This window comes from Nothobranchius furzeri, chromosome 11, assembly GCF_043380555.1.
Source record: "Nothobranchius furzeri strain GRZ-AD chromosome 11, NfurGRZ-RIMD1, whole genome shotgun sequence".
NCBI classification, from domain to species: Eukaryota; Metazoa; Chordata; class Actinopteri; order Cyprinodontiformes; family Nothobranchiidae; genus Nothobranchius; species Nothobranchius furzeri.
Window position 1 is genome coordinate 68,193,819 of NC_091751.1, and position 15,681 is coordinate 68,209,499.

Sequence of the window (15,681 nt, forward strand, 5' to 3'; positions counted from 1 at the left end):
TTTTCAATCAAGGGAAGGGAATGATCTGAGCATGCAGGAGGACTGACCCATCATAAACCTTTGTCGGCCGTGCTGAAGAGAAAGGTACAGAACCAAATTATTTAATTAATTAGCTGCACGTTCTCCTGTCCTCTGTCCTCCGGGACACACACACACACACACACACACACACACACACACACACACACACACACGGGACTGTCTCAGCTGTTATTTTCATTAAGAAGTGTGCACGTACAGCATGCGCGCCTCGTGCACGAGCCTACTATTGAAGCTGCCGTTACGCTTTTGGCCTGAGGGGGCAATCGCGAGCATAAAAATTCAAAACTCCGTAAAGTCCCTTTAAGAAAGGTTTTGCTAAAACATCTAAACCACATTCCATCATTTCATTCATACCTTGTCTTGTATAATCATTAATTTAGAAAAATAGAAATAACTTCATTTTTACAAACGATATACTTGACTGTCTGAATTAATATGAAGTGCATGTCCCCTGATAAGCAAAGAGACTAAAGTATCCTGATTAAACATTCCAAGACCAAATCAGGTTGATATTTCATATTTATATGGTATTATCTCCTCTTATTGATCATTTAATAAACATGTAGCTAATTCTGAACTCTACACAGTTTCTACCTACATCGCATTCATATGGACTCTCGGTGTAGCGGGATATTTTGAGCGGAGACGCAGAGAGCAGAATAGCGCTGATTATTCATGCGCTCCAGGAAGCTGCGTCCTGCACACGGCCACAGGAACACCCAAAACATATATAGTTAACACACGGTCGTTTATGTCCGTTCATATTCTCCCTGGTTATTTCTGTCTTTTATTCGAGCCTGACGCGCTCTGCTGCTGCAGTGCTCACAACCCGTGGTCCGGTGACTTCACGTCACTGGTGCAGCTGGGCAGCGCACACTCTGCTATTTTCATGGTCAGTAGATCCATTTGATCGGCTTAGATAAAAAGTAACTCGTGAAGTGAAATAGGAGGAAGCAGGCAGCAGTTTTTCTGGAGGACTGAGGCCTAGTCCACACGTAGCCGGGTTTTTTAAAAACAAATATCCGCCCCTCCAAAAACTTGCATCCACACCACCTCGTTTAAAAAAAAAACTCTGTCCACACGTACCCGGATAAATACGTTGTTAAGGACATGCCAGACCTGTAGGCGGCAGTACTTCCCCCGTTCTTAACCTCGTCCTTCGTCTGTGGTCTTCCGCAAGGAGCAGTAATTCTGCTTGCAAAAACAAACAAGCAGAAAGCGCTTGGACAATTGATGGATCGGGTAGTGACAGAGCGCAGCTCCGAGGGCTTCCATGATGCCGGCTAGTGTAAACACAGGTCGCACACGTGATGTCAGCATTTTTTTGTCGCGGAAAGTGACGCTGCGGACCTTAAAACTCCGGTTTTCTCCGTCCACATGCAGTTCTCCTGCCAAAACGTAGGAAAATATCTACGTTGTGGCAGATCCCCGGCTACGTGTGGACAGGGCCTTAGAGGAGATGCAGGAAGATCAGACACAGACACGGCAGGGAAAATAAAAACCAAGAAAACAAAACAAAGTTCTTGAAAATAAAAATGTAGGGAGATTTATCCCACTACATGATTTTACCTTTATAAAGCAATCATTCATCAGCATGTAGTATTTATATATTTGATACTGTTGAGAAGCAACATGTTTTCTTTAACTAAAGAGTATCCATGCAGGACTGTAATGTAATCGGTGTTAAACATGAATTTGTTTGTTACCCTCAGGAGGTGTCCTCTGTGGCAGCCATCTTGAAACAGCTAAAGAGGAAGCCCGCCTCTAATGCTGCCTTTTTATAGTAAAATGCCCGAGTGGAGAACTTTTAAATAAAAGCATCGAATGAATTATTTGTAAATTTGATGTGATCTACATGTAGACTATCTAGTTATCGAAAATAGCTGAAGGTGGTATGAATGTTAACATTTTCTTTTCTTCTGTGAAAGGCTGAGGTGATTGGCCGACCTGAATTGGAGGGGGGGTCGGAGGGTATTTAGGTGGACTGCTGGGTGTGGCAAGAGATCTCTCTCTGAAAGTGACTGAGACTGGAAGAGAGATGGATGGGGGGCCATTTTGAAGACTGCTGAATTTTCTGATTTTTTTTTGACCAGAGGAAATTAAACTGGTTTTCCTTGTTCATCAATCAAGTCAGCATGTCTCTTTTGTCCTCACTACACTTCACTGTGTGTAACAGATACAAGTCAGATCACCTTCAAATCCCAGTCCCACGCCCAGGGCCGTATCAAGGCATTTAATGTTTTTAAGTCAAGACTCAAGACCCGTCTTTTTAGGTTAGCTTTTATCTAAATATTTACTACAGTTTTATTTCTTGTTTTACATGATTATATTTTATTACTTGCGTTGCATTTTTATATGATTATATTTTAGCACAGTTTTATTATTTAATATTATTATTTTACTGTCTATATGATTTTATATATTACTTATTTTCTAACTTTTGTCATTTATATTAGCTCTTTTATTATATTTTTACTCATTTTAATCCAGTGTTTCCTCTGTGGGGGCCCTCTGCCCCGGGAGCGGTGGTCGACTGTTGCTTCCTGGGCGCTCTATAGGTGGGGGTCTATGCTCCCCCTCCACTGAGCGCCCTGACTTAGTGTGGAAGACCTGATGCTCCTGGGACAGACGGCTCCTCTGATGGCGTTTCCTTGCGTGACCATACTTGGCTCGTCTGGGCTCAGCCAAATATGATTTTTACGTGTGTGTGTGTGTGTGTGTGCGTGTGTGTGTGTGTGAAAGAGCCTGTGTGCGTCTGTGCGTGTGCGTGCATATGTCTGTTATTGTTTTTAACCTGTTATGGGACTCTGGGGTCATTTTGTAAAGCACTTTGAATTGCGCTTTGTTTGAAAAGCGCTTTATAAATAAATTTGATTGATTGATTGATTTTGGGGGCCAAGGCATAATACACCCCTGCCAGACATTTTAAGTTGAAGTGCTTTTTGTTTTAATGTTAGACTTTTTATATTTGCACTAAAGTCCAAAAGTGGAGAATTTATATTATTATATTATTTCAAATTCTTAAAATCAAATGACTCAGACTGGAGGGGGAAAAAACTTCATCGGAACATCCCTGCCCACAATACGCATTTGAAATAGTATTTCTGTGACAGCATTTTATATGAAATTTTTATTTGCAATTTGTTCTTTAATCCTCGTCATTCTCTCCAAATTCATTCCCCCTCCCCTGTGCCGGTCTGACTGCTGAAACTCCTGCATGGATAAACTTTATCTTCAACACCTCATTAAAATAAGCTACGAGGGAAAAACTCACATTTCAGCTCATCTGTAAAACGACAAACTCTCCAGAAGGCAGGAGCCATCCTGGCTAAGCTCTTGCAGAATAAATCAGCAGCACAAGCACCAATCAGACGAAAGTTTCCGTAAGGGAAGACGTGACTTCCTGACATTAGAGAAAGTTCACAAGCAGGAATGAACAGATCCCAGATCCAGAACAATATTGTAAACAATATCAGAGCATGATCCTGGAGCATTTGTCAGGGAACACCCACTCATCTCAGCTGTGGACAAAATTTTCTGAATCACAAAAAAATTATTGGGACACAGTTTCCTCCCTCGGTTTTAATGATTTGCATCAAACTCCTTAAACCCTGCATTTTAGCTGCAGTGGGCCTGCTGACCGTAGGATCATAACAAACGACAGAAATGATAAACATCGCAGTTCCCCTCTCATCCACCAGAAAGGAGCAAGTTCCCACTGACTCCCATGTTAAAAATGCCAACTTCACCACAAAAATTTACACGTTTTAGTCTCAAACTAAAACATTTTTGCTTAAAAAGATCCAGTTTACCACTATGATAGCTCTGGGGGAGGGGGGGGGGGGGGGTAACTCATCTGTTTGGATGTAATTACAGCTTGAAATTATTAATTTTTTTATTATATTATCATTATTATTATTATTATTATTGTTGTTGTTGTTGTAACTGAATAAATAAATTAATACATAAATAAATAATAAATGAGTAAATAATAAAATATTAAATAAGTAAACACATGAATAAATACCATTCATTAATTATTTAATAACAAGTAAATACACAAATAATAAGTAAATTAATTAATTAATTAATTATAAATAGGTAAGTAATTAAGTAAATAAATAAATAAATGTCCTGTTTACTGACAAAAATCAGATCAGCCGTCAGCGCTAGCTAGCGACCTTAGCCTTGGCCTAATGTTTAAAGTGTTACAGCCCCAAAGGCAGAGTGCAACAGAGCTTTCGAACGGGGGGGGAACACTATTTTTGTGTGAAAATATGTCCGGGACTACAAATGCGCATCACGAAGGTGACGCCATCAAACCAGACACGGAGAAAACTGAGGAAAAACGGCTGTAAGTTAAGCAGACTTCCCACAGGAGGAAAGAACCACCATAAATCTGGCCGTTTGGTAAGTAGCAGCTGCTTTAGGGGAGAGGAGATTATGTGGTGACGTCACATTTGTGACGTGCCGATTTCTAGTTTGTGGTCATGCTAATTACGAACTTTTACAAGCTGATAAATGTCAAAGTACGTGAGTGGTATGGTCAAAACACCCATCATTAGTTTTCATTTTAATTGCAGTACAACATATGTGCGATCCAGGGCGTAAGGCAAAGCGGATTAGAAAATAGCGTTTTCAGCCCCGTTGACTTGCCTTCACGTTTCGTTCTTCCGGGGACCCATGAGCTGTCCGGAGAGGGAGGAGACTTAGGCTCCCTATAGAAAGTCAATGGTCCGTGACTCTAAACATGTTGCTCAATGCAAAGGTAACAGCCTCTACTGGACAATAAAAGATACAAGTCCTCATCAAAGGGCCCATTCAGTGTTTCAAACGCGCACACACGCATGCACACACAAACACACGCATGCACACACAAACACACGCATGCACACACAAACACACGCATGCACACACAAACACACGCATGCACACGCACACACACGCATGCACACACAAACACACGCATGCACACGCACACACACGCACACGCATGCATAAATGCACACATACACACACACCACACACATGCAGGCACACACACACACACACACGCATGCACACACAAACACACGCATGCACATGCACATACACACACACACGCATGCATAAACGCACACATGCACACACACGCATGCACAAACGCACACGCAGGCACAAACGCACGCAGGCACACACACACACGCGCACACACGCACGCATGCGCACACATGCAGGCTCACACACCCACACGTACGTACGCATGCACACGCACGCACGCACACACACACACACACATGCATAAACGCGCAAATACACACACACGCAGGCATACACTCACGCACGCTCACACACACGCACACACACATATGTGCATACACACACACGCATGCATGCACATGCACACACACACACACACACACTCACACATGCACACGCATGCATAAACGCGCACATACACACACGTAGGCACACACACACGCACACAAATACACACACACCTGCTGAAGATGTTTTTCCATTTCTTTGAAGACGGGGAAAGCTTTGAAGTCCTCCAGGCTGCTGCCTGAGCTGCAGGTTGTTGCACCGATGGAAGACCTGAGAGAAGCAGAAACAAAAAATTTGACAACAAAGAAAAACACGAGCTGCACGGACTGGGTTCGCCTCTGATTACAGCTGGTGTGTGGAATCAGATCAACATATGAGGAAAACCTAAAGTTAAAAACAGAATTGAATATATCGAACATCTGCTACCTGTGTATCTTACGGGGCCCAGAAGGTTCAGCGAAATACAAAAAGCCACAACACTAATACAAAAGCTGCCTCGGACGTAAAACAAATACTACAATAAAAAGCAGAAAATGAAGCTGTGGTCAACAGGAACTTACCAAAAGAGAAGTTATGCTAATAACTGAATTATTAAACGTAAATAAAAGAGACAACAGCGATTGAGACCCGATCATAAAACCGAAAAAATATGGGTCTTTTCTACCAGTACCTACTCAGCATGGCCTGACTGGTCTCGGGGTGGTTTCAAGTCATCTTTGTTGGTTATGAGTACCAGGCTTCCACCTCTTTTTCAGTACCTACCAAGCTACCGGGCTGGGCAAAAAACAAGTCAGGGACTGTCATAGCTGCGTTTTCATGTGGCAAATTTCCTCAATCCGATTGAAATCTTGGTTGATCGGAATTTCCGAATCTCTGTTCACATGGACACGAACTGAAATGATCCGATCATGCCGTGCGTACATCACACCAAGCATTTAATCCGAATAGGTTGAGCATGTGCAGAGTTGCCTTTCCCGAAAGAAAAATTGTAAACAAACGCCATGAAACGAAAAGAAAAATGTAAAAACAGAAATAACTATTCTTCCTGCTTTCCTGATCCATTTATTCAATTTAATATTTTTATTTAGCTCATAGAAGTTACGTTTTCTTCAGTGAATAACTGCAGATATATGTTATGCTGCATTTTATTGTTGATTAAAATAAGGGAGGGTTATGTCTGCCTCTTGATCAGCTGGTCCGAGGGGTCTGAATTGACAGCTGTTGCGCTGCGCTGCGGGACGGGGGGGGGGGGGGGGGGTAGGCTCATGTTTTATTACTGAGCTCTGTTGTGGCTTATTATTAATAACATGTGACGATCAGCTGAAACTGTTGAGAAAAATCTGTTCAAACAAAATAACAAGATGTTCAGAAAGTTTACAAGCCTGTGTTCATCATTAACGAACCGCATCTCAGGTCATCTGCGTTTACGTGCTTTTAACGAACACGGACTTTACTGTCGTCCAGAGTATTTAACCGAGGACGTGTTCCTACCCAACATCAGCCTCCAATCAGGTCTGTAAAACCCAGATTATCCTGTGTTCTTTACAAGCGCGTCTCCATCACCTGCTGCAGAAGCTGCTGCGTTCAAAGCTGACAGAAACGGGGATCCGTGCGCTGCAACCCCCACGATATACCTGCGTATTTCCAGTAAAGATTTGAACATCTTTGTCGAATGATTTGTGCAATAATCAGATTTTTATTTTACTTCCACAAAATGCAAGTTCTGAATTAAATATTACTGAAACGGGGACGGCTTGTCATCGGATTTAAAAGCCGCCGCTCGTTAATTACACCGTCATTTTTGGTCAGGCAGTCCAAATGACAGCGGAGAGGCTCGCTCGCTGTTGCACACATGCGCAGTGGGCATTATTTTACCCCAACAATCCGAATGGCTGTGTACATGCACGTCAATCGAAATGAAGAACGGAATAAACCACCTCTCTAAATCGGATTGAAATTTCAATCCGATCAGGCCAAATCGGATCAGAATATTCTGATTGACATGTTTACATGCAGAATTTTCAATCTGAATGGGCATTCAATCCGATTAAATATGCGCATGTAAACGTGGCTAATGATTGGCTAGGGCAGTGGTTCCCAACTATGCTTTATGAGGATCCCCTTTCCTGTGCCTAAAGCCCTTTTCATAGACATTCTGGAACATTTGTGGACAATTCAATCCGGTTTTTAACCGGAACTGTGTTTTCAGACACACCACTTTTGTGCCGGAACTTGTCCTTTCGGCTATGATACAATATCATCAGCAGGGAAAAGTTCCAGATGTCTGACGGCGGTGCGGGGGTGGTGGGGGGGGGGTGAGGGGGGAGAGAGAATCGGGCTCATGTTAAGAAGAAGAAGAAGAAGAAAATATCATTTCTATAGCGCCTCTTAAGATAAAAATCACGAGGCGCTTAAGCATAATTCTGCGCACACGAAGACGCATCAGAGACCTGGATGATGCGCTCAATGGTTAAAGGAATCACTGAAGCGGTGTGAAGCGCTCCGTCGCGCGTCTAGGCGGTACCGTAGGAGGCAAGCTGCCGTGGTTCGCCGCATGCTACAGGAGCGAGCTATCTAGGTGCGCACAGCGTCCCCCGGTCCCCTCCTCCTCCCCCTCCCCCTTGTCCGGAACTCGACCTCACCAGTCTGAAGCAGCCACCCTGTCCGTAACAAGTCCGGACCTGTTACTAGGGGCTTCGTCCGGTAAAATTCCGGAACACATTATCCGGATGTTTGTATTCAGACACAAAGGTCTTACGGACAGAGTCCAGAACATTTCCGTTTTTCATGGCCTGTCTGACGGGGGCTCAAGACAAGTCAGGGCCCCCCCAACCCCAACCCATATGCAATGTAAATGGAATAATTACAAACTTTATACAGACATAGTTATGACTCTTGCATGAAGATTCAATTGTACTGTTGGGTGTGTTATCTGGATTTTATAAATGAATTAATGTATTTTTAACTATAATCTTGGTAATTTCAGAAATTCACAGAAGTGCGTGGACCCCCTGCATCCTTTTGGGAATACACGCGCATACACCAACACTAACCCACCAACACAAACACACATCCACACACACACAACATATATACCAAGTAGTGTGTCTATGGTTACATTGTGAACTATTTGGTGAGAGATAAACTTTATTGTATTTATCCTAGTGAATCTATAATTAAACGGGTAAATGGGTAATGACTGCTTAGAGACGGGACAAGCTAGCGGCTAGCAGTAGCTGCACCTGCTAACTCTAGAAATTCATTGGTTATGTACTTACAGTATAACGGAAAAGGGTCGGAAATGGGTAGAATGCCTTTTCTGGGTCAGGGATGAGGTCCTTCTTCAAGTGGAGGAGTTCAAGTATCTTGGGATCTTGTTCACGAGTGAGGGAAAGCTGGAACGTGAGATCTATAGGTGGATTGGTGCTGCATCTGCAGTGATGCAGGCGTTGTACCAATCTGTCATGGTGAAAAGAGAGCTGAGCCGAAACGCAAAGCTCTCGATTTACCGGTCGATCTACGTTCCTACCCTCACCTATGGTCACGAGCTTTAGGTAGTGACCGAAAGAACAAGATCGCGGATACAAGCGCCGAAATTAGATTTCTCTGCAGGGTGGCTGAGCTCTCCCTTTGAGATAGGGTGAGAAGCTTGGCCATCTGAGAGGGGCTTGGAGTAGACCCACTGCTCCTCTAAATTGAGAGGAGCGAGTTGATGTGGCTCAGGTATCCAGTTAGGATGTCTCCTGGTCGCCTCCCTGGTGAGGTTTTCCAAGCATGTCTAACAGGGAGATGGCATAGAGGAAGACCCAGGACACGCTGGAGGGACTATGTCTCTTGGCTGGCCAGGGAATGTCTTAGGATTCCCCGGAGGAGCTGGCCCAAGTGGCTGGGGAGACGGAAGTCTGTGCCTCCCTGCTTAAGCTGCTTCCCACGTGACCCGACCCCAGAAAAGTGGCCGAAAACTGACAGATGTATTTATTATGATATAAAGTGATATTAAAGTGATATTTTAAAATATCGAGGGGCAGCGGAAGAGTTAAAGTCTCACTAGTTGTCACACTGGTGTGGGAGATTTGTTCTTCGCATTTGACCTATACCGTGGGGGAGCTGTGAGCTGCAGACACAGCCATACTTGGGAACAATTTGGTGGTTTGAGTCACGTTGATGTTGGCCAATCAGAGGTTAGGCCTTTGTATATCATTAATATTAATGAATAAGATAAGTTTTCAACACCCCACTCTCCTCTGATTAACTTTTAGTTCCTGAAACAGAAGCACCGGATATTTTTGTCCTTAAAAAATCAACTCACAATGCACAGGACACAACAGCAGGATTCTCTGTCGGGAGCTGGGATCATTCCTACAACCATCCAATTACTGGACACCCCGCTCTGCCACCTGAGCTACTGCTGCCCGTGAAAAATAACGAGTGTCAAGTTTGGTTGTTTAATGAGACCTTCGAGTCCTGGATTAAATGCTGCACTGACAGGTGGCATGGTTAAGTGCCCCGCCCTGTAACCTGAGGGGTCCAGGTTTGAGCCCAGTCTGTCAGTCGTTACGAACTCTGGGTTTACAGCCCATCTCTGTAGACAAACCAAGCACGGACCCAGACTTCTCCAAGTGCCGCCCCATTCAGCACCATGGAGAGAGGCACACTTACCTCACAGCCTAACTGAACTGTGTTTGTAATCTTCCACCTGCAGTTCATAGAGCTCCGGACGTCAAGTGACACTCAGAGAGTAGACGCCATGTTGGCAGGCAAAAAAGGTAAACAAAATGAATGGGATCGGCTTAGAATGTACTCCGTCTGAGTTTACTGCACACTTTAAAACCGAAGAAATCATTTTATATAGTCAGAATTAAATAGACTAAACATCTCCGACCCTTACCCTGCCCCTGGGATACTTTTTAAAACACCAGAAGCTGGCGGAGCGGACCTCTTACCGGATTTGAGATACCCTGACATTTATAATTTCCTTGCTAATTATCCCTCGTCCTACTCTGGAGCATCGCTAAGAGCATATAAATGCCTGGACAAATACAAATGGACTCAATCAGGGTTTGTTGTCAGTATCCAGATCTGGATTCTTCCTGCAAAGGACAGCGCTGCTGTCACCGGGAGGGTAAGTGGAGATTTTTGTTACCATTAGCAACAGCCCGTTGCAAGGTTATGTCTGTGTGAAACGTTGTGTGTGTTCATAAACCTCAGAAAAGTTACTTCAGTATTTTCTTAAAACTTAGTTGTATAACAGAGCTGTCAACTTGCGTCACTTAACTCTTTAGATGCCAAAGGTGCAAAATTGCGACAAGCAACATTTCTGACTGTAACGAGCCACAGTTGCAGATTTGATCACTCACTCTGCCAGGAGATGGTAGACATCTGTAACTTCAATCTAAGTCACCTTTTATGTGTGTTATCATGTAAAATGTTGGAGTAAATACCGTTTGAAATAATTAATTTTAAAAGTGTCCTTACAAATGAAATAAACTGATATTCCTACCAGCAGTGTTGGGAACGTTACTTTAAAAAAGTAATTAGTTATAGTTATTGATTACTTTGTCAAAAAAGTAACTCAGTTACTAACTGAGTTACAAGATCATAAAAGTAACTAATTACCAACAAAAGTAACTACTTAGTTACTTTTTTCATTAAAGAATGCAAGAATTACTACAATAGTAAAATATAAATGACTAATGACTGAACATAATAAAATTTATGTCCAAATGTTTTATATAAACCTGAATAATTTAAACAAATAAGCACTTAACAGGAGGAACTACTAATAGGAACATTACACTAATCTAGACTATTAAAAGGTCACTGTGTGATATTTAACAAGAACCCAATCAGCTAACATTTAAAATTGCAAATAGAAACACCTGTAAAGGTTCCCGAGCCTTTAAATGGTCTCTCAGTCTAGTTAAATTACAGAAATAAATGTAATTTTGCACAGTATTCTAATTTTTCCAGCTTCACATAATTGTGTGTTTTTAGCAGCATTTCTGTTGCGGGTAATCTAGTAACGGTTAAATAAATAAATAAATATCCTTTAAAATGACACTAGAAGAGGCACAAGCCTGATGGAGGACTCACATTTACTAACGTGGGTCAGACCCAACCACAGAAGAGCTGAAGCTGGGTGGTAAACACACACAGGTAGTTCTGATAACACCTGAGCTCCATGCCGTCTGAGACTGATGCATCAGTGTTACAGCGGGACTAAAGACATGATCAGAAACAGGTTACAGCTGGATGATCTAGGAAGGCAGAAGATCAGGACGTCTGAGCGGTGAACAGGCGAGCGGACCTTCGGGACGTCCCGTTGTCACGCTAAGGGCACGGCTGCAGACCCGCAGATTTGCTGCTGCAGCAACAAATCTGCGGGGGGTCTGCAGCCGTAGATATTCATCACGTCTTCCTCGTTCTTCACGGGCCGTGTCGCACTTGGATGAAAACATCTGCCTCTTTAGCTCCTGATCAGCTGATGATGACAGCTTCAACACACCGCGCTGCTTCACGCACGCATTTTCTTATCAGTAACAGAAACGATCGTTTTGTTAAAAGAAGACGTAATTAATTCGTTTGCTCGTTACAGAAAGAAATATTTTTTATTAACGCGGTTATTTTAAACGGAGTTATTCCCGTTGTGTCTACAGCAGGCAGCGACTGACTCCGCCCACCCGGCCAATCATCATCGTGTTTGTAAGTGCGTTACCGACACCTCTCTCTCCCTGGCTGCAGCTGAAGTGTGGCGGTCAGAAAGCCTCACACTGTTGCTCAACGTTCGACAAGCACATAGTAACGCACAACCTTCCGTCCCCAGTAACGGTAACGGCGTTGCAACGGCGGGAAAAGTAATTAATTAGATTATTCCGTTACCTATAAAAGAACGCCGTTAGAAACGCCGTTATACTTAAATGGCGTTACTCCCAACACTGCCTACCAGCTTCTAAAAAATATGATCCAACGTTTGCGGCGCTCCGGATCTTGGGGAATCCTGTAGATGGCTCATTCCTTATCTCGTCCGCGTCTGTTCTGCATCCTGGGGCACAGCAGGAATCTACCATATTTCCCGTTTGATTGACTTTTCTGACAATAACAAATAGCCCAGCTGCGGGCTTCTGCCTGCCAAGATGGCGCCGTTCGATTTTAACAGTTGCATGCCGGGAGAAATGACGTCAACTCCCGGAGCTCTATAGAAGCAAAGGAGCTTGAGAGAAGGGAGGAGAGACAGAGATTGCAGCTTGAAGGAATGCCGGGTTTGTGCTTAAGCCTTTATTGAAACCTTTTTGCTTTAACCCATTTGTGTTATTTTAGAGCTGCTTGGAAACACTTCCCACTTTTCAGGGCTCTTTAGTTCGGATGAGCTGAGTAAGGGTGGGGTGCTCTTCTGTTTTTGAGTCCAGATCTAGTTTGTGCTTAAAAATAGGTAATAAAGAGATTTCCTCCTCCTGGGTAAGGTTGATGTTAGGGATGTACATAGTAGGGGTTATATGAACTAGTCGACTAGTCGACTTCACGGCTCTGTAGTGACTTTTTACGCCTGTCATCGACTAGTCGCTGTCACGTGATAATGACCGACAAGATGCAGTCCTCCAGCAGGTGATGAGCCCCTGCGTCGGGAGGCGGAGGCGACGCGCTGTGCCAGAGTGTCGGTACTGACACCGGCAGTAAAACGGACATTTAACCAAACCTTCCCCTCACCCCCATCCTAATCTTAACCAGTTTGCGCATGCAAAGCTCTGATCGTTGACGCGCTCCATCTGCGTCACCGCCAAATCAGGTGTCACCACCTCAAAAACAAATTAAACACGCGATCGTTCATGTCGGCTCATTTCCTTTCATGTTTTCTGTCTGTTATTTGTGCCTGATGCGCTCCGCTGCTGCGGAGCGAGGCTCTTCATCGGTTTTGTTCTCTGGTGACGCACCCCCAAGATTCCACTATCTCCGCTCCGCTCCGGCACGAACTCCGCAGCAAAAACGGTCCCGTTGTAGTCGGCCGGCGAGCAGCGGCACTCCGCTGTTTTAGCGGTCGGTAGATCTTTTAGAACTGCAGTTCAAAGGTAACTCATAAGGTGAATATATATGAACCCAGGTAGCAGTTTCTCTTTAGGATTGAGAGGAGATGCAGGAAGATAATAAACAGGCAGGACAGAAAAATAGTCAAATAAAAACAAGTTAGTTTTTGTACCTGGTGGTTGCAACAAACAGACACCACTGAAGGTAATCAGAAGTGAGGAACAGAAAATGAAATAATTATTGTAATGTTGGAGCAGCAGGAACTCTGAGAGGCTGCAGGCGCATCAGTTTGCTGCTGCTGCGCAGGGGGAGGGGGGAGAGGACTGAAGTAGGATGCAGAAACTACCGTTGTTAAAAGAGATGTGTTAACTTAGAAAATGTGGGCGAAATTTTAATTGTCAAAAACTCCAGCGAACCTACCCCCCCCCCCCCGCTTCAGGTGTATGACGTCATCAACGACTAGTCGAAGTCGACTCGATTTTCATTACTTGACTGTCCACTTTTAAAAAAATTAAGTCATGCAACCCCTAGTACATAGTTAACCGGTTAACTGCCGTTAATGTTGTAACGTTTACTGCTTCAAGTCCTTCTGCTGTGCTGGGTGTAATATATTTAGTACCACTAGAGGGCGCAGGAGCACCGCTATCAAAATATTGGGCAACCACAGAAGAAATGAGCTCATCACATGACCAAACAATGGTGCTCAAATGTGAAGTGCTTAGCAAACAGCGTGAGAGCAGTTTTTTCTTAGTTATTTCATTCCTGGAACACAATAAGCCTCACATCAAAGTGCTGAACCAGGCAGAACATGGTAGCCTGGCAAGCCAGACTAAATAAATGTATTATTTAGTTTGGCAACGCTCCATTGACGACTCTCGGTTGTCGGGCGGGTTCTACCGTTGTCTTTCAAATGATCTCCGAATACTACTGGACAATGAATGTGACATACTCCTCGCAACAGCCATCGGTAAATGAGGCGGTCCAAAGTTGAAGGAGGAGAAAACACATCATGTTTTCTAAAAAAAGCACTGAAATACATCTATCTGCTCCTGATTCTAATGAAGCCCAAGTTCTAATAATCCAAAATTGATGTAAAAGCCGTTTCAAACGAGCTGTCGCCATCTTGTTTCACTCTGTTGCATCATCCCACCCACCAGACATATAGAGCGCCCTGATTGGCCCACAAAGCGGATAAAGCTCTGTGATTTGTTCACTAAGCAGATAGAGCACTGTGACTGGCCCACCATTATGGACCAATCACAGCTCTTTATGTGTTTGAAACCCCTCTAGAGAGCTGTGATTGGCCAGCCAGAATGCTGTTAGGGGCTGCAGAGGTTCCAGTGGAGCGTTCCTAGACCAAACTTTGCAAAGCAAGAATTTGGTCTAGTTCACTAGGCTAAGAACATGGTACAGCAAACTGAACAGAGACCAGCAGCAGGTCAGTTGGCCATGACGCTCCTACTTGCGTTTGACTCCTAATTTGCCTTTGAAAATAAAGAAATGTCCACGTAATTATTTAGTTCAATGTAGGGCTGGATGATATGGCCTAAAATGGATATCACAATATATTGAGGATTTCACCTTGATAACGATACGTGGACGACAACTACAGGTATGCACATAAACAAAAGTTGTCCACTAGATGGGGCTGTCACACGTGTTACGTTGAGTCACACTTTTACGTGACTCAAGGTGGTACACTTCTTAAAGAGAAATGAATGTGGTCAACCTAGACAGATCTTTACATTTTTTTATTATCAAATTTTTTGGCATGGGAAAAATTCTCGAAAAGAGTCAGAATTTTTTATAACGATACATTTTCGATTTCTTGCCCAGCTCTAGTTCAATGTAAGCTAACGGAAGTGTTTCCGTGGCCTCCAGAATGCACTTATAAGCACGCAATGGCAAGCAGTGCTGTGTGCCAGATGGGCCGCTGAGTCTGACGAACATTTCAGCTGTCATCTCACTCTCTCTTTACTTTTTCTTCATAATTGTAATGTGTGTGGGACTTTAGCATGTGCGTCGGAATTACATTTAAAAAAAGGTAGACGGAAAAGGCGTTAACATTTATAGACTGGGGCAAATGTTTGTGTGTGTCAGGTGGGGGGGGGGGGGGGGGGTGTTGGTTTCCGGTTAACCGGCAATTTACTGTTAAGGGGCGTCAATAGCCGGTTAAAGAAATTGTACATCCCTAGTTGAAGTTTTGGTTTGTTTAACTTAAGAGATGGATTAAGTTTCCAGTTATTTCATTTACCCATTGGTCTTGAGGTTCCACCGTCCTGGTGATAGCCTGGTTGGTTTTGTTTGGTTAAA

General features: G+C 43.6%; 1 protein-coding gene across 1 annotated transcript in view; it reads right to left on the reverse strand.

Moving 5' to 3' along the window:
• Nucleotides 1–15,681, reverse strand: part of scp2a (sterol carrier protein 2a) — a 77,237-nt gene that overhangs the window by 29,181 nt on the left and 32,375 nt on the right. Inside the window, exon 13 of the mRNA XM_054740435.2 lies at nt 5,523–5,619. Within this exon, the coding sequence (XP_054596410.1) occupies nt 5,523–5,619 (97 nt within the window). The remainder of the gene's footprint in view (nt 1–5,522; nt 5,620–15,681) is intronic.